The following is a 23,402-nucleotide window of genomic DNA, read 5'->3' as shown; positions in this document are numbered from 1 at the left end:
CTAAATTTTGCAGGAACCCATTTCTCTGGAATCCTTATCTTTGAGGGGTGCTGGATAATCCCTATTCCAAACAGCAAAACCCCTTGTCTTCTGTTTCGATTTAAGAGTTTATATTTTGATTATGGATTCTGTGCTGTCTAATATGTCATTGTTATATAAAAACATAGTATAAATCATTACAGTACATCAAAATAAATGTGATGGAATTTAAACAATTATATTTACCATATTTACTAAGTGAATTGTAAATCTAGAGACAAATGCTTTGTCTTAAATGTTAACAATCACTAAAGAATGACAATTATTAAGTAACAACTAGTAAATCCACTGAAAGGAAGGTTCTTGCCAGTGCAAATATGACAGAGATTTCTCATTTTATGTTGTCCTCACATCTGTTTTGGTTAAACTTAATCTCTTGTTCTTGGGAAGTGTTCTCATATCTAGTTCTCTACAGTTACTAAGAATTCATTACAATTGTCAACCTTAACCAGTGGTGCTCTGTATTGGCAAAACTTCTCAAATTTTATTTCTCCAGTTTCTAAACCTTGTCAATAGCTAGCCCTAACTAGCTGTTCTCAGTACTAGCAGTGCTTCTCAAATCTGGTTGTGTAGTTAACTCTGAAGTCATCTCAGTGATCAGTCTTCTACAATTCCTAGGAAATCATGGCAATCCTTAACCCAGCTGTTCTCAATACTAGCAGTACTTACCAACTCTGGTTTACTGCACCAATTAAGATATCATCTCAATAATCAACCTTTACCAGCTGTGCTCCACAGTTTGTAAGAAGTCATAGTCTTAAGGTGCGTACACACTTCCAATTTTTATCGTTCCAATCGAACGACGAACGATCGATTGGGCAAAAAATCGTTCGTAAAAAAGTAACCAACGACGCCGACGAACGAGGAAAGTCGCTAGAAATGAACGACCGGACCGGCGGATCGGATGACGATCGTTGAACATCGTCCGTGTGTACGGTCGTTCGTTGATCGTCCATGTTCAGAGCATGCGTGATGAACGAACGTCCATTCACTTTCCTGTCGTGCACATAGTTCCTCTATCGCTCAAACGATCGTATCTATTGTGTGTACAATATCTACGAATGATCGTGTCGTTACCTCTATGTGCAGGATCGGTGCTATACGATCGTTCGTGTATATCGTGCAGGAACGTTCGTCGTTCGTTTTCCGACGATAATAATTGGAAGTGTGTACGTAGCTTTAGATTGTAAGCTCTTCGAGGCAGGGTCTTCTTCTCCTTCTGTGTCACGGTTAGCCCTAACCATCTGTTCTTAGTACTACCAGTGTTTATAAAATCCGGTTTTCTGCAGTAATTGGGAAATCATTTCAATGATCAGCCCTGATTAGCTATTCTAAGTACTCCAGGATCAAAAGCTTAAGGAGAAACCACTAGAGAATATACTATGGCTGTGTTTCTAAAAGGTAAAGAGAATTGTCTGCAAGTGATATTCAAAAAAAGTCAGGATATACGAGAAACTTACCTGCCTGTTTACAATCTTCTGTAGAATAATGACTCAGCTGTGCAAGATGTCAGCATCTCCAAAGGAGTAAGAGCAGGTGAGTTTACTTTATTGATAAAAGCTTAATACTACTTTAATTTTTATATTTTTACGTTAAATTCTAAAGGATTTCCGTGCATGGTATTTCAATGCGACAATGAACAGGTCTAAAAGTATTATGCAGAACATATTAGTATTCCATATTTAAGTGCAAAAAAAATTGTTATGAGTAATTATAAATAGAAATATACATTGGTTTGTCCATTTGTTTATTCTTGGCATGTTGATTATTAGATTTAGGTCATAATTAATTAAAGCAAGAACTATGCTAGGTCAATGAAATATAACTTTTATTTGATGCTTTAATTAACAACACAGCCATACATTATAAGGCACATAAGTAACAAAAAACTTGCAGTTTAAGAGAATAACGCACTGTTTGGTACAGTTTTTTTCAACTACATTGGAAATATTAAGGGTGATGTTAACAGTTAAGGTTTACATCTCCTATATGCAATAATGAGCCTTGAATGGCAAATTTAAAGCTAACCTGTAGTACAAGCTCAAGCTAAAATTGTGACAACCGCAGTAAACTGCAGACCTTTACAATTGGCTGCATGTACCTTTAGCAGTCCTCAGAGTACAGTAACAACAAAATCCACAGAGAAGGCCAAAGTTCTAGCTTAAGTGCTGAAATTCCTATATGGTTAACTATACATCCTGTGAATCTCCAGAGATAACTAACAGGAGGTACAGACTCCTTTAGGTCCTGCTGATACTATACTATAGTTTATGATATGAACACTTTAGGGTAAACTAATCACATCAATAAAAAGCTTTTCTCCTGTGATTAAGGTTCACACTTATAACTTGTATGTACTGTATATCTGACTTTTTCGGTTTATTTTGTATCTTTTAGTTTAGGTTCAAAAAATACAGTTTGTTACACCCACATAAGAATGTGGCAGCAACAGTTCTGATGCATTGTATTTGGAAAGGCATCTCCAATTCTTGGACATTTAACAGTGGGTTTGTTTGGTATTTTTTTAGGAATCCACATCTTTTCTCATCCATATCTGTTACTTATATGCCTCCAAAGGTGATATAGCAAACATGATGACCTGCTAGCCTTGCTAACCCTGTGCATGTATAAAAATGAGGACATTCTGTACACTGTTTAAGCACAGGACTCCAACACATATATTTCATGCCTATGTAACTGTTTTCCTTGATAGCTATTCAGACATTTTCTTATTTACCTATATTATTTCACAGTAATAATGAAAGCTGATCCTTCAACTCCACTAATCAGCCCATAGGGGTAAAAAATATCAGGGCCAGTGATAGAGCAACACAGGACATTGGAGTAGATGCAGTGCTGGAGGGGGGCACTTTGGCAGAAGGTCTGTCATAACATGCTGAGCATATTTGGACAATATTGGAAAAACCCTGGGTGTCAACAGCAGAGTTAACATCCACTTTGATAGGAACAAATATCCATTTCTTCATAACAAAAAAAAAGTAAAAATTTGCAACAGCTTACCTTTTTTCCTGCAATTTATTTACACAATTCACCTTTAAATGTTTGTTTTTTGTTTCTATATAAATCCTGTAGCTAAATAATTAATTTGCAAGGAAGGCAAGGCAATGAAGATGCACATTTGTGAAGGTGTAGCAGCGGCCTAAGGCAAAAAAGGCATTGAAGTATTCTATTTCTATATAAAACTGGGACCAAAACAAAGTCAGTCATTGTATTCAGGAGAGATCACAAGTAAAATATTCTTTCTATGGGATAAGGCTAGCTCCAATTAAAGTATTCTGATATAGTAGGTGAGTAGGGTCAGCTGTGTAAATATGAATATCATCCACTATCAGGTATGTACAGCAGATATATTCAGCTATGATTCCTCCTACAAGCCTGGCAATCAGTACTAGAAGATAATGGGTCTTGGCTGTGTTCTGGATTGGACTTCAGGAAATTTTCAGTACAAATGTGTATTACAATCATACCACAGACTTGCCCAATAATCCACACATCTTTACAGGAAATGCTCTTTAACAATATGCCTATGTCATTTATTTTAAACTGTTGAATGAATATAAGGGGACTTAGGGGTAATGTTGGGAGGGGCCAACTAACTAACTAAACCTTGTTATATACTGTATATGTTTGTAAAACAGAAATAAATATAACTGTGAGGTGGATGGTATCTGAACAAATAAAGTTATCTTCCTGAACAGTGGAGGTTTGCACAAGATGACCCCCATTACAGTCAGCACATAATGTTTAGTGCTGGACAGTGCAATTCAGGGATGTGTCATGGTGCAGTTTGTATCCATCAAATCACTTGGCAGTGCTGATATATGTACACTAAAGTCTGCTTTTTATCACAAAGGTAAACTGAGGATTGGCCTGCTGAACAGTGCTGCGTCTGTTAAAAGTTCTGCACTTCTTTGAATAAGCAATGACATTATAAATTACTGGAGTGGAATAACAACCAGAAGACATTCCAAAAGCAAGATGGCAATATTTCTCTAGTAAGAAAAGTGCTGCCAGGCAAAATGATAATAGCTGCAACTCCTGATGAACATAGATGTATAAAGAATTCTTTAAAAAAAATATTAATTTATTCTCCCTGTATTTTTCCAAAATATTACACTCCACGTCCTCCAGATTGACCAACTGATATTCTGTATTTGCAGTAATTGTAGAGAACTTGGATTTATTATCTTGGAAACTCTGCAATATTTTGCACAATGGTTACTATCATGATTTTTTTTTCAGACATACTAGTAATACGCTATGTGTCCTGTGCCTATTATAGGTTACTAATATATTAAACATAAATATTACCTATGGAGTCACACATACTGTATATGTTGGAATAATTGTGCTGATCCAACTGGCACTGGACACAGCAGCAAAACAACTAATTTTTGCATTATCTGATGGCTGATCATGAAGCTGTAAATGCCAACAGATGTACTATATGGATTACTCTTGTAGGTAATATGATGGTGAATAATTTGGGTGTATAACATTTGACAATAGTATTGAGGTATGTAACACAAGTTGTAAGTTGCTGGGTTCTCGCTCTCTTGTAAGGATTCCACGCTCTGGTACAAACACTTATTGGAAGCGGTCCTGCTGTGTGGATCACTCCTCTTCTTAGTTCTACACCCCACTTCGGCATTTTGGAAAAATTGGGCCATCCAGGTCGGCCAGCCTTCTCTTCCTCACTGGTAATACAAACAAACAGAGTTAAAACAAAATAATCAGTAGTAAAGAGTTCAGTCTGCTTTTGGATGGTGACAGGTAAATGTGTAATATGGGTTGCAGCACTTTTCATATATTCTGTTTTCTTTGTAATGCCTTATTAAATAGCAGTGGTTATCATACATCTGCAGAAGGACAGTCATTTCTCCCAGCCACATGGTACATACCCAACATGGTCACGGACATTTATTATATAATTGGCTTACTAGGCTTCCATAAAGGTTTGTATTTTGACTCCTATTATCTTTGCTTATTTTTCTCAGCTGACATGTCACTTTACAGGTAAATACACTCTGGGTAACCTTTTATTTTTCCATATAATGCTTTAGTTCCCATGTGAGACTGGCCACAGCAGAGCAGATTCCCCTTCTAGCAAACAGTCACAAAGCCTGCCTATCCCTGAAAAACAATGCACCTCTTATGGTCCACATTGAAACCCCAACTGGGGAATGTGGGCAGCTGTAAACATGAATGTTTTTATGGTCATTGGAGGGTACCCAATAACAGTGGCTCTGTTAGTTAGTGTCCTTCAAGTACATAATTCTTATTTTAAATAAAAGAAAATAGCATTCTGACCTATGATATCCTTTAATAAGCATGAGGCATATATGTTATTGGTTAGCTAAATACATTTTCTAAATAATTCCAATGGCTCTTTCTCTAGTCCTAATTAAAAAATTAAATGCTTGAAGTTTTGCAACAGATAAAACTAGCTAAAATAGTAGCAGAAAAAAGCATGAAAACAGAAATGTCTGGAAAAAGAAAACATGTTGATGAAATACAGAAGGAATAAAGAACAGGCTGTGTACAGCCAGAAGGTGGCAGAAATGAGCATGGCTTGTGGCATAGGCAAGGCTTTGCTAAGAGAAATGCATCAAGAGATTTTATTTTTACTTATACATCTTCCAAGTCCAGAGTTGAAAAGTTATGCCATGGGACGTCAGACCTACGTATACGAGCTGTGAACAAGAAGCAGATTACATGTTTCTTTGGACAGCAAATAAGAAAAAGAAGTAGTAATGTTTTCAGAGACATTGCAAACCTTGTATGTATTTCAAGATGGTAATATATTAAAAATACATTCCTTAAAGTATGAAAAATGTAGATAAATATAATCCACTATAGGTCTCTGTAGAACAGGTTTATTCTTTTGCTTTAAAAAATTATTTTTGGGGTTTTAAATAGGGTAAAAAAAAACATTAGAATCTTTGTTAGTGTTTTATCATCCTCCATGTTGGGGAGATTTACTCTGAACTCATTAGCAAAATTCAACTCTACTCTGGATAACAACTGTTGGAGGAAAACAGTTACCAAAGCAGAAAGTGACAGTGAACCCCCTAAATGGGTGCAAAGACAATAAATAAACCACAATCACACTCTATCAAAAATAGCTTTTTTTTTGCATTAACACCAGTATACTTCAAAACTGAACTATACATATGGAGACTAAAAAAATCATCTTTCACAGGAAAACTTTTCCCTAGTACAAATTCTTCAAAGAGTTGTTCTTCCTACTATCTGAATAATTTGATATATGCCACATCCCTTAATACAATTCATCAAGAAACAATTGTTTTTAACAGGGTCAATAACTTTGGGACTTTAAAGGCATGTATTCACTTACAGTCCAATATGCATTTCTATTGATTCAAATATTTATTAAATAAATAAAAATTTAAAAACAGATATATGCTCCAATAATTATTCTGTTGTTGTTACAGATAGGCTTATACCAGTTCAGCATTTCTCGGAACATAGTCCGCTTCTTCAGGAACATATTAGCCTAAAGATTACAAAAGATATCATTTATAATAACTAGCATACAATCATGTATCCTCAATATTTACACATACATGTTACTCACTTCTGTTTCCACAATTAATTCCTCGATTGAACAAATGGATCACAAACTTGATTCCTTATTGAAGTATGCAAACAAGCTGGTATACACCACAGGCTAAGATAAAAAAAACTTTTAATAATTGAAGTAAGTATTAATTTGTCTGTATTAGTGCTTCCTAGCATGTCAAGATATATATACTCCACTATCCAAATCAGCAGGAGTGGTTTTCACGCAGACACGAGGGACGCTGACTTGTTAGGGATACAGATCACATAAAAGGATCATAAAAGGAAAAATACAAGCAGGAGCAAATACTGGAAGTGATTGCACCAAGGATAATACCTGGATGGGACATAGAAAAGTAAGTTTCCAGCATTATTAGATAACATAGTTTATTGGAGGTCAGTATATGCAGTCCTTTTGTGCTTTGCATGATACTGACAATGTAGCTAGCAAACAATGAAAACCAGACTATGTTCCAAGAAATGCGTTGAACTGTTATTGTTTTTTTTAATAATAAATATTTGTATCAATAAGAAATGCATATTGGACTGTGAATGAATAAATGCCTTTAAAGTCCCTAGTACAAATTCCACTATACCTGTAAAGTTGTTCCAAAATCTTTGGCTTTTCTGGTTTTGGTTATTCACTATACCTTTTGGTCCTTATCCCACTGGACAGTGTCACAAATTTCCATTGCACGGTAAGAGGAGCATTTTATAGATTTTCATGTTTTAAATGTAATTTGCACATGTAAATAATAAATTACTAGTTACAATTTCTATACCATCACTCCAGACATTATTATATTTTATAACCACAAGAGAAAATTCAAGTAAAAATAATTAAAATATTCAACTCAATTACATTACTCCTGTTTTACAACATCAGTTTCAAAGGACAGCAGATTATAGAATCAACATACCAAGATCATTATTGTTCATCATTGCATTTGATGCTCGCAGTCTGGGGCCTTGTTGAGTGAAATGATAGCCAAATTTTAAAAGCGTTGAATTTTTTTCTAACATATTTGCAATTTCCATTTCCACTTTATTACCAAGGGCTTGACTCTAAAAGTAACAAAAATGTACATTCTGTGAAGTGTATATGTCAAAACAACATATTATATATAGATAAATCACAATATCCACCAAACAAAAATACAGAACCCAGTGATCATCTAATAAATGAAATAACAAAATCCCCTTTAGCATGTTAGCAAACACCCAATATGTTACCAGTTTACATCCACTCCCGTGCACACCTTCAAGGAAGGACCACTCACTCTCCCTTATATCTTTTCACACCATAAGAGTGGAATGAAGAATTATCTAAGTGATTTTATTTAGTGCTGTTTGACACTAGGTGCATGTGAGTCTTACTGCTGTTCTACTAATAAACATTTAGAGTTTTACACTATCTGTGTTATATCTCTACTGTGTTGCTGTCATTGTGTATTTAGGAGGTGGAGAATATCCCCACTGCCAATGATTATTTAGGCACTTATATCTTTCCATAATAGAAAGTAATAAAGGGGGGGGGGGGGTCCTACAGAAAATGGAGATGATCACAGGAGTGCATACACATGAAAACTGGAGACACATTGGATGTTTGCTAATACGAGTTTGCTATATTGTTTGCTATACTCAAATGCATATTGTTCAGGAATAATGCATGGGATAAAAACTATTTTTAGATGGTGTGAAATATTCTGCCAAAAAGGAATCTATCAGTGGTATCTCAAATATCATTATTGATCATGTTTTTACCTGATTGTCTATCTTCAGCTCGACCAGTGATGTATTATACTGGAGTGACTCTACAAGAGCAAGGATTCCGTTTCCACTGATGAAATTAGATTCCACATTTAAACTCTTCAGTGTTCTATTGACCTTCAACATGTCTGCCAAAGCCTTAAACAAAGAAAAAGCCCTGGATCAGTGTACTGCATTCACAGCTGAATTTAGTTACTCCCAGAGGTCTAGCTGATAAGGTGCGAAGATGAACAGAAACCAGAACAACCAATTAGATTGTCGCTTTTTACAGTGTTTAAACATGTGTAAAGTATAATTTTATTTGTTTGTTGCTTTACTCTATTTTGCGGGATATTTCAAATAAAAGAACATGAAGACCATGGAGCAAAACTTTAATCAGTAGTACAATTAAACTGTCCTGTCAAGCAATATTTTATCTGGACACAATATTATTTGGTCATGTAGGCCACTGTGGGAAAAGACAGAGAGCAAAATAATTTTGGTGCTGAAGGTACAGAAAACAATTGGTTATAGACCAGGGACGGGAAATACTGTAGGCAAACTGGAATCTGATCAAGCCAGGAGAGGAGAGAGGAGTAACAGCTGATCAAGAAACAATATGCAGGAGATGCAGGAGGCAGGAAGTAGCTGATTTTGTGGAAAAAATAGAATAGGTAGCATGTAAGCTCATAAAGTACCAAGAATAGTTAGAGATAAAAAGCGGAAAGTAGATGATTATGAACAGAGGGAAGGGATAGGGGTAGAGCTGTAAGTTCTCAAAGATGGGAAAAGGAGGGGAGACAATGGCATCTGATCCATAGCTCCATAGCTGGGAGTCATGAGTGAAGATGAGTGTGGTTGGGGGTTAAGTGTGAGGTTGAGTGTTTACAAAAGGAGATTGGAGATAGAAGAAGAACTGAGTATTACTGAAGGTGGATAAAGAAGGTATGGAACAAGGGGTGAAACAAAAGTATAAAGCGAGGAGACAGTGTAAGATTATGTACAAGATTAAACGGACAGGAGGAAATTGTGGGCATGGGAAAGAGAATGATTTTGTCTCCTATAGTAATGGGAGCACAGGAGCAAAGGATGAATGGTAGTTAATATCAGCTGTCCTGATGTTTAAAGTTCTAGGTTTAAATCCTGGAACAATACACATTATTATTGTAGAGACAAAGGGCCTGATTTAATAAAGCTCTCCAAGGCTGAAGAGGATACACTTTTATCAGTGAAACTGGGTGATCCAGCAAACCTGGAATGGATTTCTTCAAAGTAATTTGCTATTTGCTAGCAAATGTTTTGAATCCTAGACCAGATCAATTCCAGGTTTGTTGAACAGTTAGTGATGTGACTTATAAGTTGTATAATATGTATATTATATATAATATATGAGATTGCTTCTACATATTTATGATACAAAGCCTGTCTCCACTATGGCAACCAGAAATACCACAGACAATGAAACAAAGAATGGTGACAAGACTGCAATTTAAGGGCTCAGTGATGATGTACTATGGAAATCACAGGAGAGTATGGATGTATAGTTTTAAATAAGCCTTTCTTACATTTGTGTAGGACTCGTCAAAAACAACTTTAGCTTTCAGGAAACCCCAGCTAATATACGTTATATCCACAGCTCAGAATGCATTAGCATGAATAGTAAGTTTAGATATAAATATATGTATGTAATGTAAGAATACTGAATATGACATAGTTAGTACATATGACACCCAGGGTTGTTCAGTACAACTAAATTATAAATATAGATACAAATTAGGCAAATATTATTGGCTAGAAAAAAATGCAAACAGTGAAAACAGAGGTGTTTCTTTGGACATCAGTGGAGAAATGCCCATCTATGTTGGTGGTCTGTAGAAAAAGATCACTTATATAAGTGAGTAGTGGGGGAAAGGCCACCATTGTTTTTAGTTGTTGGCCATCCTGCACAGTCCATGGTGATCAGTAGTGGAAAGAGCCAAATTACAATGGTGGCCAGTGGAAGGAAGAGACTGTTACACTGGTAAGCAATTGGATGACTGCCACCAGTGGTCATTGCCAGAATGTTCCTTACATGATATATTAATCCTAAAATAGTATAGTTGTCTTTGGAGCCTATAAGTGAGTATTGGACAGAAAAAAAACCTTTTAAACTAAAATCTTGCAAGGTAAAATGTGCTTGTTCTCCCTCCTGTGTAGTTATGCACTTTGTCAAACTTTCCCTTTAAGGTCTTCCCATTTTAAAGGAAATTCCTGTTAAAAAAGGACATGGGAGCCAGGATTCGCCAAAGGCAACATTTAAAATACAGAAATGTTTTAAATAATGAGCTTGGGGCAAGACTTCAGGCAGTATGTGGTGTGCCCCCCCCTTCCCTTGGTATACAGGCTGGTATCCCCCATAGCAAAAGGGTTTGGGAGCATGTAGGCCCACTGCTATTTAAATACTATGCTTACCAGCATGAGGGAGGGTGCATTAGAGATAGCTGGTCTCCAAATTACCCTCCAATGGGCAAATGTAGTTTTCAGTAATAAATAGGTCATGTAGTATGCAGAAGCACTTTAATTTTATTGAAAACAGATGAATGAATAAATCTAGGAAAAGGCTACTTTCACCAGACAAACACTGAAGACTGGCAAAAGTTCCTAGTGTTTAAAAGTGAATCTGGGCCCGGAAACAAAAATATCAGCAATTAGTATGGGCAATCATATCAGCAAGTAAAAAATTCACTAATATCCCTCTTTGACCTCAGAATTCAATGTAATTTAATGGTTCTAACACACATTATCTATTCAGGTAAAATGCACAAAATTGCCTATAAATATATATACGAGGGGGTGCTGAGAAGTTCCTGGCTTTCAAGTTTCATGTCGTAATTACGGGCCGTCAAGAAGTTTTTGTTTCTCCAGGGAAAGTCAGCAAAGGACATTCACACTGGGATGTCACAAACACTGGGTGAGGTGGCCTTCTTACAGCACTGTCAAAACCTGGATATCTTGCTTCAAGACTGGGCATTTCACCATTGAAGATGAGCCCCACAGTGGGCGCCCCCCAACTTCAAATGACCCGGCAACCTGTGATGCTGTCCATGAGCTGATTATTGAGGACCGGCGAATATCCGCAAAAAAGATAGCCCAGATACTTGACATCTCATGGGAGAGTGTTGGGTTTGTTATCAGCACTATCCTAGACATGCACAAGCTTTCAGTGAAGTGGGTGCCGAAATGTTTGAACAGTGATCAGAAGAAGGAGCGAGTTGAAGAATCCAAAACCATTTTGGCCCATTTTGAAGCTACACAGGACTTTTTGGCTAGGTTAGTGACTGAGGATGAAACCTGGCTCCACATCTATGATCCTGAAACCAAGAAACAGTCTAAGGAATGGCGCCATGGCCGAAGAAGTTCCGAACTCAGAAATCAGCTCAAAAAATCATGGCACCTGTTTTCTGGGACAAAGATGTCATTCTGTTGGTGGACTACCTACCTCAGGGCTCTAATATCACTGGACAGTAACATGCTAACCTCCTGGACCAGCTCAAGGAGGCAATTAAGATGAAACGCTGTGAAAAGTTGACCAAAGGGATCCTTTTTTTTGCAGGACAATGCACCTATGTACACGCCCAACGTTATGGCTGCCAAATTGGACACCCTGGGTTTCCAATTAATCCACCATCCCCCCTACTCACCTGACCTGGTCACTATTATCTGTTCCTGAATTTGAAGAAACACCTGAAAGGGCAACGTTTTGAGGACATTTCTGACGTCAAAGATGCTGCTGAGAGCTGGTTTGCAGCCCAACCAAAGGACTTTTATTTGAACGGTCTAGAAAAGCTGCAACTAAGCTGCACCAAGTGCATCAGTCTCAGGAGGTAATATGTTGAATGAATGTGTTATTTCATAACTCTGGCTCTCTTCTTTCTGGGCAAAGCCAGGAAATTCTCAGAACCCCCTCGTATGTACATATACCTTAAAATACTATTACAGTACAAGTACTGTACTTACAAATGCAACAGGGTCATTACTTCTTGTTCCCACAACACTTAGCTTCTTCACATGGGTGTTATTTTTCATTGCCTCAGCATATGCTTTTAAAGTTAAAATAGGAATGTTCTAAAAAAAAGAAAAAAAAATGTAATACAAATAAAAGGTTCTCCACTTTTGCACCTATTATCAATTAGTTTTTTACATCCCTGTTCTAATTTCTACATTCTGTATTTACCAGACACAAAATTGTTGTGACATGTTGTAGCTTTATAAAGGAATTGGTATTGACAACCTTCTCTAGACCACGTATACTGCTCTTCACTCTCCATTTATAGCAACTTCTCAATTGTCTATTGAGTGCATTATATTGAGCTTCCGATGTATGCTGTAATTCTCAGTTGTTTCTGAAACATGAACCTCAGACGCAGTTGCATTTTTTGAGTCTGTAGGGGCTTGTGGGGCTTGCAGAATGCTCAGACTCTGGTGGTGGAAGGTTGTCTGTCAGAGGGGAAGTAGAGGTCCTTGTTTGTCAGTATAAGACTGAAAAAGCTCAGAAAATCAGATTGTTTCCTGGTATACAATATGATCATATTTGCTAGCCCATGGCAGAAAGCATAGTAGGCAAATATGTTGCTAAGTGTATAAAAACAAAAGTAAATGTAAACCCAACTTAGCTCCTTTTTGGTCATTTAAATATGCAATTGAAACTGTTTTATGTAGTGATAAGTGCAAAAATTAACTGACCCTGCCAAACATTTTACAAGCTGTTAACTTCTGGCACTCTCTGCCTTTGTTGACATCTGACAAACAAAACCACAGTCATCCTTTTACAGCCAGAAAGAAAATAGAAATAAAGAATAAAGAAACAATTAAAATAGTGGCATATGAAAGACCAAGTAATCATCCAAATTTTCTGGTCTTAGTATATTGTACTTTTTAGCTACAAAGCAAACTTGTAATTGGCCTTGGAAGAGTCTGTGCCAAACATGCAGACTTTATCTGTCATGCATGCTTTTACATTACATTTTTCTAATATCTACCCAGTGCAACATTACCAAATCATTTCAGTGTTTATGTTTTTTGGGTAGAAAAATCTAGGACATTATTATTCAGATATACTGCAGTTAAATTCGTTTTTGCTAGAAGTGTACTGTGAATATATATATATATATATATATATATATATATATATATATATATAAAACTCCAAATCCAAGCACTGCCAACTAACTCCAGCAACAAGACTCTATAATAACTAGTATATGTGTTCTTACAGCATATAGGAAAATACATACAATTTCCAGCACTGCAACCAGGTTCCAGCATTTTTTTTATTGCATAGCAACTCCTATAGTTAGTATTCTTAAATATTGAACATAGTGTTTTACCGAGGAGTTTGGGTTACATGATAAATAGGTGGTTTACAGGCTTTTATTAGTCACTATATATCTTTTTGTTTGTTTACTAGCAACATTTACACTTCCTGGGTGACTCAGGCAGGTCTTTGACATCTTGTCCTAGAAAAAAACCTGAATAGTTTCCACCAATTATATAATACAATTACTAAATAAAACTAATGCTAAAATGTGGTATGGGAGAAACAGCTTTGTAAGTTTAGAGACCAGCAAGAACAAGAAAGGAGACAGAGTTTCAAGTTTTTTCTAACATTCAGCATATCCTGCACAAACTTTCACCTTGAACAGATATTCAGTGGTGTAAATAGGTAAAAACAGTTCCCTGTGTCTGCCTTAGCAAACTTTGTAAGTAGTACCATTCCTTCTAAACTAGTAACTATCTTTTATTGAACATAGCATGATTCCCTTTTTAGCTGGTAAAGCCCACATTATTTTGAGCAGAATTTGTAGGTTGTACCAGAACACTTATCAGAGTTAAAGACAACCAAGAGTAAAAACGTTCCTGAACATCATGATTAAGTGTTTAAGATATAATATTAACATAAAGGAGAACTATATTCCAAATAAAATCCACAAATAAAGTTATCAAGTCAGTGGGGCTTCTAGCTAAACATTGGAGAAGCTGAGACGAATTGCTTTAGGACCAAGAAAAATCCACCGTCAGTATCCTGGAGGGTAAAAAGGAGAATGTTTTCAGTTCCAATGTGAACCCATGCCAAGGGTTTATTAAGGAGCCTCCTAAAAATTCACTCTTCAACCTCATTAGGCTGGCAACTGCATGAAGACAAACCTGACTGGCTACAAATGAGTTCTAAATGAGCGCAAAAAAACCCCAAAACTTCTTTAATATGGTGCTATCGAATTAAGCACCTGCAGGTTACAACAGACATTGCTATGACATCTGTGTCAAGAACTGTCATTTAAAATCTTTAGCTAGTTTTAGATTTTATGTTGATGTACTGGACCCTGGGTTTTATTTTAAAACATTTTATTTGTTTCATTATTTCAGTTCTACAATCCAAACAGAAGTCTGAAGAATCTTGTAACCTACTAATGCACTTTACCTCTATTAGAGAAGAGCACTCATCTATAAATGCTTACCTACAATGAAGTAAAGTTTTCACTTTCCACCCTAAACTGTTTTATCTCTCAAACTGACTCTTAAAAGTTGTATCTGATGTACTGATGTCCTTGCATAACTGAAATGATGTATGTCTCATAATGATATATTATTATGATTATTACTATAATGTAGGAAACCATCCAATATGAAGATATGTTTGGATCATATTGGAATACTACCTACCGTAGGTATGGATGTTGATTTTGCCAATAGACACTCATATTTTAACCATAACATCCAAATTATTGGTTACAAATATTTAAATAAATGCATGTAAGGGGCTTGTAAGGACTACAAAGTCTATCACCAGTTGTAAGTGTCCATGAAGCCATAGATGTGATCAGACACATATAGTTCTGCTCTATCTGAACTTTGAACACTTGACATTATTACTTCATTTGTTAAAGACACTGGGGAATGTTGCAGGGGGTGACTGGTTCCTATATTAAACATTACCAACCTGACAACCTGATTGCTTATTTCCATGAGTAATTATATTCCAATACAGTTAGTAAGCGAAGCCTAAATTGTGACACAAAAGTCTACAAAAATATTTAAGTTTATCTTAAATAAAAAAAAGGCGTCAGGTCAGCATTATATTTAGACTTCTTTCTGCCCTAGAGACACCTACATGATGTGCCCCTTGTGTCAAAGTTTTGATATTGTGTCATTAGCTTTTACTGTTTTAGTAAAACCTAATACTCCCATGTGCTGTTGAAGGCAAAAAAGGTTTGCTTAATATGCAGCACTATTTTTCAGCTTTTAAACCAAACAAAAAAAGTATAATTTCTTTTATGTTTCTTGAACTATAAATAACCTTCTGCCTCCTTTCACCATCCACTAAAGCTATTTAGAGGTGTGCAAAAGTTGTCACAATTTTAGACATGCTGTTGCCACCAATACCTGGCTACCTAAGCCCTGACCCGCCAGGGCTACTGTGGTAACCAGAGGTTGGGAACTATTAAGTCTGAGGAGCTATGGGATTTTTATGTGAGGAAATCAAAATCATAGGAACACATACCCTTATATTGTTGAGATTAACTTCTTCAAGATCAGGGTCATTACTTTTAACTCGTTCTAAGGTTTCATCTACATCTGTAGAATTGGGTTCTTCATCAGGAACAGGTTTATACTGGGTGGGCTTAATTACACCTATAAAAAACATACTGTGCTAAATATTGACAAACAAATTTACAATGCATGCAAGATATATGAGATTGTTGAAGAGTACATGCAAAAAGTGTGAGTTGGTACAGATCCATTCTAGTCACCACATTCAAAATACACACACACACACACACATTATGAAATGCCTAGTCGTGAGGATGGTATGCTGTAAATCTGGTTTAAGTTTTTAAATCCCTAGGCCAGACAACATTAGCTAAAATGGTGGAAAACTTTTACCAATATTATTATCATAAACTAGTAATTAAAAATAGATCAATAGCACTTTTCATTTTCATTTTATTGCAAAGCTATCAGCATGTATCTGTATGGTGACTTTATTATTCCTATTATCTAGTACTTCAACATCCAAGAATGTAACTACAAATTACAAATTTCTATGGCAAAACTTTTACTTTCAACACCAGGATCATTTAATTTGGAACCTAAAAGTACTGAATGAATTTACATTTTTTTTTGGTTTCCGGGAAAATCAAATTGGGAACTTAATAGAAGTGAAAAGATTACATGGTTAGTAAATGATTTAAATGCTGATTTATACAAAGTAACAGTGCATAATACTTTAATGAATGTATTTATTATGTTACATATGTATTATTAATAAAATATTTATATATACTTACTATTTAGTCCCTCCTTGTTGACAATAGTGCTGCTTGTAAGGGCCTCATAATACTGCTGGTTACTCATCAGAGTGTGCATTCCTAGGATAGCTGGGAGAAAGAAAGCAAATCAATGGATTATACACTTGCCAAATGCTTCTGTTATATTCATGTTCTCTTACATTTCTACACATTATGTAATGTATACAACACAAGTGTACTCTGGGTATACTTAGAAAATAATTTACTTTCCCCCAAACTTATTCTTTTTTTATGAACTCTATAAACCGAGCAAAAATACAGTCTGCAGAAGTTAAATACTGTGAGGTGTGTTATTGGCAGGATCACCTGACAGAACGAAACTAATGTAGCCACTACATCCACACACAAATACAGCTAAGTTATAATATATAAAACATTTCTTCTGATGGGTAGACACACTTTAAAGAACTGAAAATAAATACAGCTGAAGCAAATCCTAAAAGCTAAAATGTTCCTGTCAAAGTTTACGAACCACCATGACAATGTAAAGAACATGTAGGATGATCTGGTATATAGCATGGGAGGGTGCAAATTAAACAAAGAATATAATTTTCTTTAAATAGATCACTGGATTTTTTCTGGCACTATATGGCACATATGCCATATGAAAATCAGATGTCTTATTCTATCTGTCTGACTTAAGTTATGTTTTTATGTTGTTTTTATGTTTAATTTGTATATTTTTAAATGCCAAACATTAGTTTCATAAACCTGTAAATTTTTCAATGTTATTGCCAGCAATAATAAAGAATATTTTAGTACTTCACTTACAAAGCTCATCTTTCTATAGAGTGGGATAAAGACTTTATTGCCTACTGCAGTATTTAGCTCAAGTAATTAAAACAACTGTAACTCCTACATGTCATGTGTTAAAGGACAAGGTCACATTGAGCTAATTTAACTCATAGTATAGTACTAAATAAAGATTATTGCCCACTCAGGAACCATCTTCTATAGACCAAAGCAATATGAACAACATAGTAATGAGACAATTGATTGTCTTATAATATAACTACCTATGAAAATAATAATAATAATATTAATAATAACATACAACCATGTGGTAAACGGATGGTAATGTTTTCCAAGACATCTACATGTCTTTAGATTTTCTATGTATTTTTAAGGCAAAGCGAGGCCTAGCAGGAAAGCTTGTGGTCTTTTAAACAGTAATAACCTGTGTGTTCAACTTTGCGAATGGATATTTAAAATAACAAAGTGCTGGGGAGGTAAAATACCACTACTCACAGAGAAGGCAAGATTTAGAGTGTATATAAGTTTAAGAACTGTAAGGCTATGTACAGACGTCATGACAACATTATTCGCGCCTGATATGAATGGTTGGGCTCGTCTAGGGTGAGAATCTGACATGTGTACCACTTGTTCTCCACCCATCCCTCTCCATAGAACAGAACAGTGATGTGTTTACAGTGCTAGTTTATTCACTTGTCACTCTTTGATCATGAAAGATTATTTCCAGCAACAAAAATTGCACGTGTGTAATAAATCAATCTAGCTCTAACAGGGCAGTCTCACACAAGTCAGTATGTCTAACAGGCCATTATTACATATAGTAGTTTCCAACATTGAAGTTTTTCTCTTCTAGTTTGGACTCTTTTTATCAGGGCAGACACTTTCTCACAAGGCATCTATCTCTGAAAGGAAGCATGTACTCCAACAGGGCAGATTCACATGGCAGAATGTCACATAGCATTCTCTAAGGCTTCATAAATGCATACTTTAAAGCATGCACCTGGTGCACATTCCTTCTATTCCCAGCACCAGGACAGGAAAAAGGATTCATTCAAATAGTTCTCTCCTCCCCTTACACAAGTCCAAACATTGGCATGTATGCTAAGGAGCACACATGAACTTGTCTTACGCATAAACACTTACGTCCTACCCGATCACTCCCTTTAAATGATCACAACTTTCCTATAATACCACAATGATACCAAACAATGAATAACACTATCATGTATTTATTCCCCCACCTCCTAGATTGTAAGCTTTTGGGGGCAGGCTCCTCTTCTCCTGTGTCACTGTCTGCATTCATCTGTCATTTGCAACCCCCATTTAATGTACAGCGCTGCTAATTAATATTAATAATAATAATAATAATATTAACAATAACAAATTATATGTTCGCAGACTGCTAACCTACAGCCCTCTTTTATTTGTTGATGCACCTAAGTCGCCCCCACCAAAATTTTCTATTCACATCTCATCAAATTATTTGGTATTTTTTTTTACATTTGCCCTTGCAGAAGTTCCATATTTCCTATTAGATGATACAAAAGCTATTCATTTTAATAGCCCACATGTTGCTTTCTACAAATCATTATAAATCAATGCAAGGTGCATAAAATCATTGTTTTATAGGTACCTTACATTTTGCTTGTTCTGCTATTAGTGAGAATTACCACAGAAGGATGAAGATAAGAACCACTGCTCTTTGGGTGAGTGGTCTACAAAGGTGTATTGAGATTACTGGCACATAGAAGCCTAATTTTTTAATATCTAAACAATAACCAATGCACATAAATGTTTTCTCTTTTCTTCTGTTTCATAAATTAGCTAAGATTTGCTATTGTCACTAAACATAGAACACAGTGTTCAGAATCCTTATTTATTAATAGCATGTGCTCCTTTTATTTTATCCTGTACTGACAGAAAAGACATTAAAGACAGAAAGCCAAGTGTACTAAATTGCAGCAAAGAACAGTTTCAGCGAGACCAATATTTTTCAGCCATAGCAACAACAGTCATGAACAGCCTACAGTCTTATTTTTGGTGCATAACAACATAGAACAGAAACATGTTGTGCTGGAAGCATTGTCTGATGATCCCGCTGAGGATCTAAGACATGGATCATATCAAGAAGAAGTCTAAAAGAAATAAATGCAATGTGCCCAATGAAGAACATAAGTCACCAAAACGTTTCAAACACATTTTAGAGATGAAGCATGCTACATTATTTTTGAGTATTTTTTGTGTTTACAATTTATGTCTATTTGTTCAATAAAGTTGATCTGGTGATCTAATTAACTAATAATCCCATTAGGGGACTGTGGTGTAAATAATCCATATATTAGTCACCATGGAAGGATACATACCACCTTTAAACAGCCAATTTATCTCTTTAGATTGTTATTCTGGGTGAGGACCCATGCTACACCTACCCTCTTCCCCATTACACATCTGACTTTAAGTGGAATTCAGCCCAAATTTAAGATTCAATACACTGGCCTATGGGTGTCTTGGCCTGTCCTTTTACCACCTCTGTAACCTACTTCCTACCCACCCCTTTGAGCCTCTTGTTGTTTTTTGTATGCATACTACGGAGATTATTTTTTCTTTTTGTGCCAGTAAACATTGTCAAATAGAGTGAAGGTGAAGAAGAATCCAAACTTTTGAGTTGTTACTGGAACCTTATTGGAGGGAAACTTTCTAATACGAACATTGTTTCTTGTAACAGCTGACTAGAGGAAATTTAATACACTGTGATGCTAACAGGCCAAGGACTGTGGGGAAATTGTCTCAATAGCATACACATAGGAAAAAGTATCACTATTTTACATAAAAAAAAGCTTTGGATTTAGATATACTTGAAAGTGCACATGTGCCCAGACTATATATAGACTTGAAAGTATTGACATATTACTAAAAAGCAGCTAAAGAGAATAAAAACAAGATATCATTGATCGCTACAGCAGCATGTACTCAAAGTAATTCATTCTCAAAGACCCTTTTAAAGCCCATTCTGCATTTCATACCAAATATCTTACATTTCAGTGCTCCTGTTGAAATGATACATTTCTTCACAATGCCTATAGCTATGGAGGTTTCTTTTTGTGCTTGTTGAGGTTAGAGTAAGTAAATATGTATTGTCCATATTCTGGGCACAGTTTCATCGGACTTGATACACAAGCTTGGTTATCAAACCTTGACTTTTATATATGAACGTCTGTGTTAGATCTGCTTTCCCTGCAATGGAAAATCATCTCATGAAGACGTACTGCCTCCAAAGAAATTTGAAACACTGCAAAGCAGGTCTGGTGCAGCCTCTGAACTACAATCCATACTAAAGAAAACGGGAATCTGCTGACCTGTGTTTGACATGCACTTAAAAACAATGCCCGCTGACACCAGTCCCAATGCCCCCCCTGTTATCTGTACAACAACATATGTCCAAAATGACATATTTCACTTTTGCTGTATATAAAATATCCATTACAGGAACCATACAGGGAACTTTACTGCTCTTCTTCCAGCTTACTATACTGGGAAGGTGTCTGGCAAGAAAAAGTATAACACAGCTTGCTACACATACAGTATGCCACAATGTTCTAGTCGGAGTTAATATTCATATTCTTGGATGTATAATTAAACTTGAATACCACATTAAAAGTCCATTAAGGTTTTGGCAGGCACAATGTTATTCTACTCCAGGTTTAAAAGCATAAACTGAGAAGAGCATTCATCCCTCACAGGGCAAGATCATTTCTATCTGCTGAGAATGTGTCATCGTTTTCTGTTTTATTTTCCATCTCTCTATAAAAACAATTACATTTTCACACAAAAATTCACAGCACACTAAACCCAGTTTTGTACAATTATTTGTAACAGCAATGGCAACATCAGATGTATTTTTGTGATGCTGTGCTTGTGAGAGTGCATCAACAGAACCAATCTGTATAATGTCATCAAGTGGGTTGTACTTGGATACCTGCTGCATGCTCCACAGGGGCCTGATGTGTCTCCTTTCAACAATTAACTCAGGTTTCAGTTCCTGACATTCCAAAATTCTGAATGCATGAATATGATCCAATAAAATAGGATTTTGAAATACAGAAATAAAGTTTAAAGAACCTTATAAATAGGCATGGTTTTATAAAAATATGCCAAGGCATTCTATATTGATAGTTGTGTGTAGCTAGTGTGTAGCCTAAACTGCAATAAGAAAAGCTTTTCATTACTGAAATCTTACTCCGCTGTACCATTTCACTGACTCCTGCAGGTAACTGCTCCCCAGCACTTATTTAAACCACTTGTTCCTGGGAGCAGTCATAGGCCTTTTTTGTCCAGGCATGCAAGTGCAGTTGTGGGGCACTATGGTTGTAAAAAAGTGGTTGGAACAGCAGACTGTGCTGAGATGGTGCATGAAGCAACTAAATAGAAAACACACCACAAGTCTACGGCAGGAAATAATATATATAACAAAAAAGAGTTCAACTGTTCCCACATTTCTCACAACTGTAACCAGGGCTTTTGGGTAGATTAGAACTGGTTCAGAAGTGAACTGTGGTGGCACAGCTACAAAAAAAAAACAAAACAAAAAAACAACAGCAGTCTGAACAAGCCCTAAAAATGTAAGTTTCCTCACACATACATAAAGCCTTACGTTTTATATACAGTAAGTGTTACTGCTATGAAGTTTAAGCTGTCTACAGATATATAACATCAGCTAGCAAATTATCTTTGTAACAAAAGATTGTAGTACAAACCCACACCAGGTAATGTGCAATCTTCTGCTTATGAAGATGAAAGGGGAGCATTTAGCAGACATGACTAGGGTAGCCCGTACCTTGCCCCTGCACCTTCCCCTCCACCATTACCAACATACCTCCTCTCTTGCCAGCCCCCTTTTTCCGACCTTCTTCTGCATCTTCACCTTACAAACCACACTACCACGATCTGCAGTTTAATGGCTGGCAAGCAGCCGTTTATTAATAAATACAATAACCAATTATAACTTAACATTATGTATCAAAATAATGATTTAACACATATTAAATATATGAACATAAGCAAATAAATATAACACTGAAACAAACAAACAAACAAACAGATAAACTAACAAACAACAAACAGTAAACACCATAATCCACCAATAATAACTTTAATTAACCCGTTTATTTTCTTTGAATTAACCCTTTAATAACCACCTTTTCAACTACTAACTCAACATTTCCCAGCCAACGACTAGGTTGCAGGTCCGGAAGGTAAAGTGCGCCACCACCACATCACATATTCACCAAACCACCATACCAACCTGGCCCCTAAGCAGCCCAGTGCCACCTCAGGGGCCTCCACCTTTTACCACTTAAAGGGGGGGTTCACCACCACCTTGGGTGCCCCCCCAACCAAATTTTAACCAGCACTCTTACCTCCCACCAAACCTCAACCGCCTCCCAACCCTCTATAATAAGGGCGGGAGGGTGGGCAACTTCTTCTTTTCAAAAAATGTGACTCACTTCCGTTTGACTCTCCTTTTACCCTCTACTCACTCCGCCCCTACTACTTCCGACCCAACCTACTCCCCCTCCTTCCTTTCCTCCAGGACTAGCTTTTAACCCTTTCCAACCAACCCCCACCCCTTGCTTCGTGTCTGTCCGTGCCCCCTGTCATGTTGCCTTCCGCATAATTCTTTGCTACAGGCTCTCTTTTCTGCTGAAAAACAGTAGTATAAATGTATGTAAACCCAAATACAAAAAATAGATTGTAAATATCACTATTCAGTAATACGTCATTGTTGAATATGTTAGTTGTTTTGAGAATGATTTCTTTTTATGTTACAGAATTACAGAAACTCAGTCGTTAAAGACACACAGCACATTACTGAGAAGTTTTGCTTTTGAGGTTTAATAACATGCAAAGTCAAAA

General features: G+C 36.2%; 1 protein-coding gene across 2 annotated transcripts in view; it reads right to left on the bottom strand.

Moving 5' to 3' along the window:
* Positions 1-1,850: 1,850 nt before the first annotated feature.
* The window catches only part of TMOD1 (tropomodulin 1), a 35,016-nt gene continuing 13,464 nt past the window's right edge, over positions 1,851-23,402 (bottom strand). Inside the window, exons 5-11 of one of the 2 annotated variants that reach the window (XM_072404455.1) lie at positions 16,716-16,805; positions 15,929-16,059; positions 12,388-12,495; positions 8,407-8,550; positions 7,563-7,707; positions 5,689-5,753; positions 1,851-4,757 (exon numbers count right to left, since the gene is read on the bottom strand). In XM_072404455.1, the coding sequence (XP_072260556.1) occupies positions 5,689-5,753; positions 7,563-7,707; positions 8,407-8,550; positions 12,388-12,495; positions 15,929-16,059; positions 16,716-16,805 (683 nt within the window). In that variant the 3' untranslated portion in view covers positions 1,851-4,757. The remainder of the gene's footprint in view (positions 4,758-5,688; positions 5,754-7,562; positions 7,708-8,406; positions 8,551-12,387; positions 12,496-15,928; positions 16,060-16,715; positions 16,806-23,402) is intronic. The other variant, XM_072404454.1, reaches the window with a different exon arrangement.

The sequence above is a fragment of the Pyxicephalus adspersus genome, chromosome 3 (assembly GCF_032062135.1).
Source record: "Pyxicephalus adspersus chromosome 3, UCB_Pads_2.0, whole genome shotgun sequence".
NCBI lineage: Eukaryota > Metazoa > Chordata > Amphibia > Anura > Pyxicephalidae > Pyxicephalus > Pyxicephalus adspersus.
Note: the sequence above shows the minus strand (reverse complement) of the source record. Positions and strands in the feature narration are given on the sequence as shown.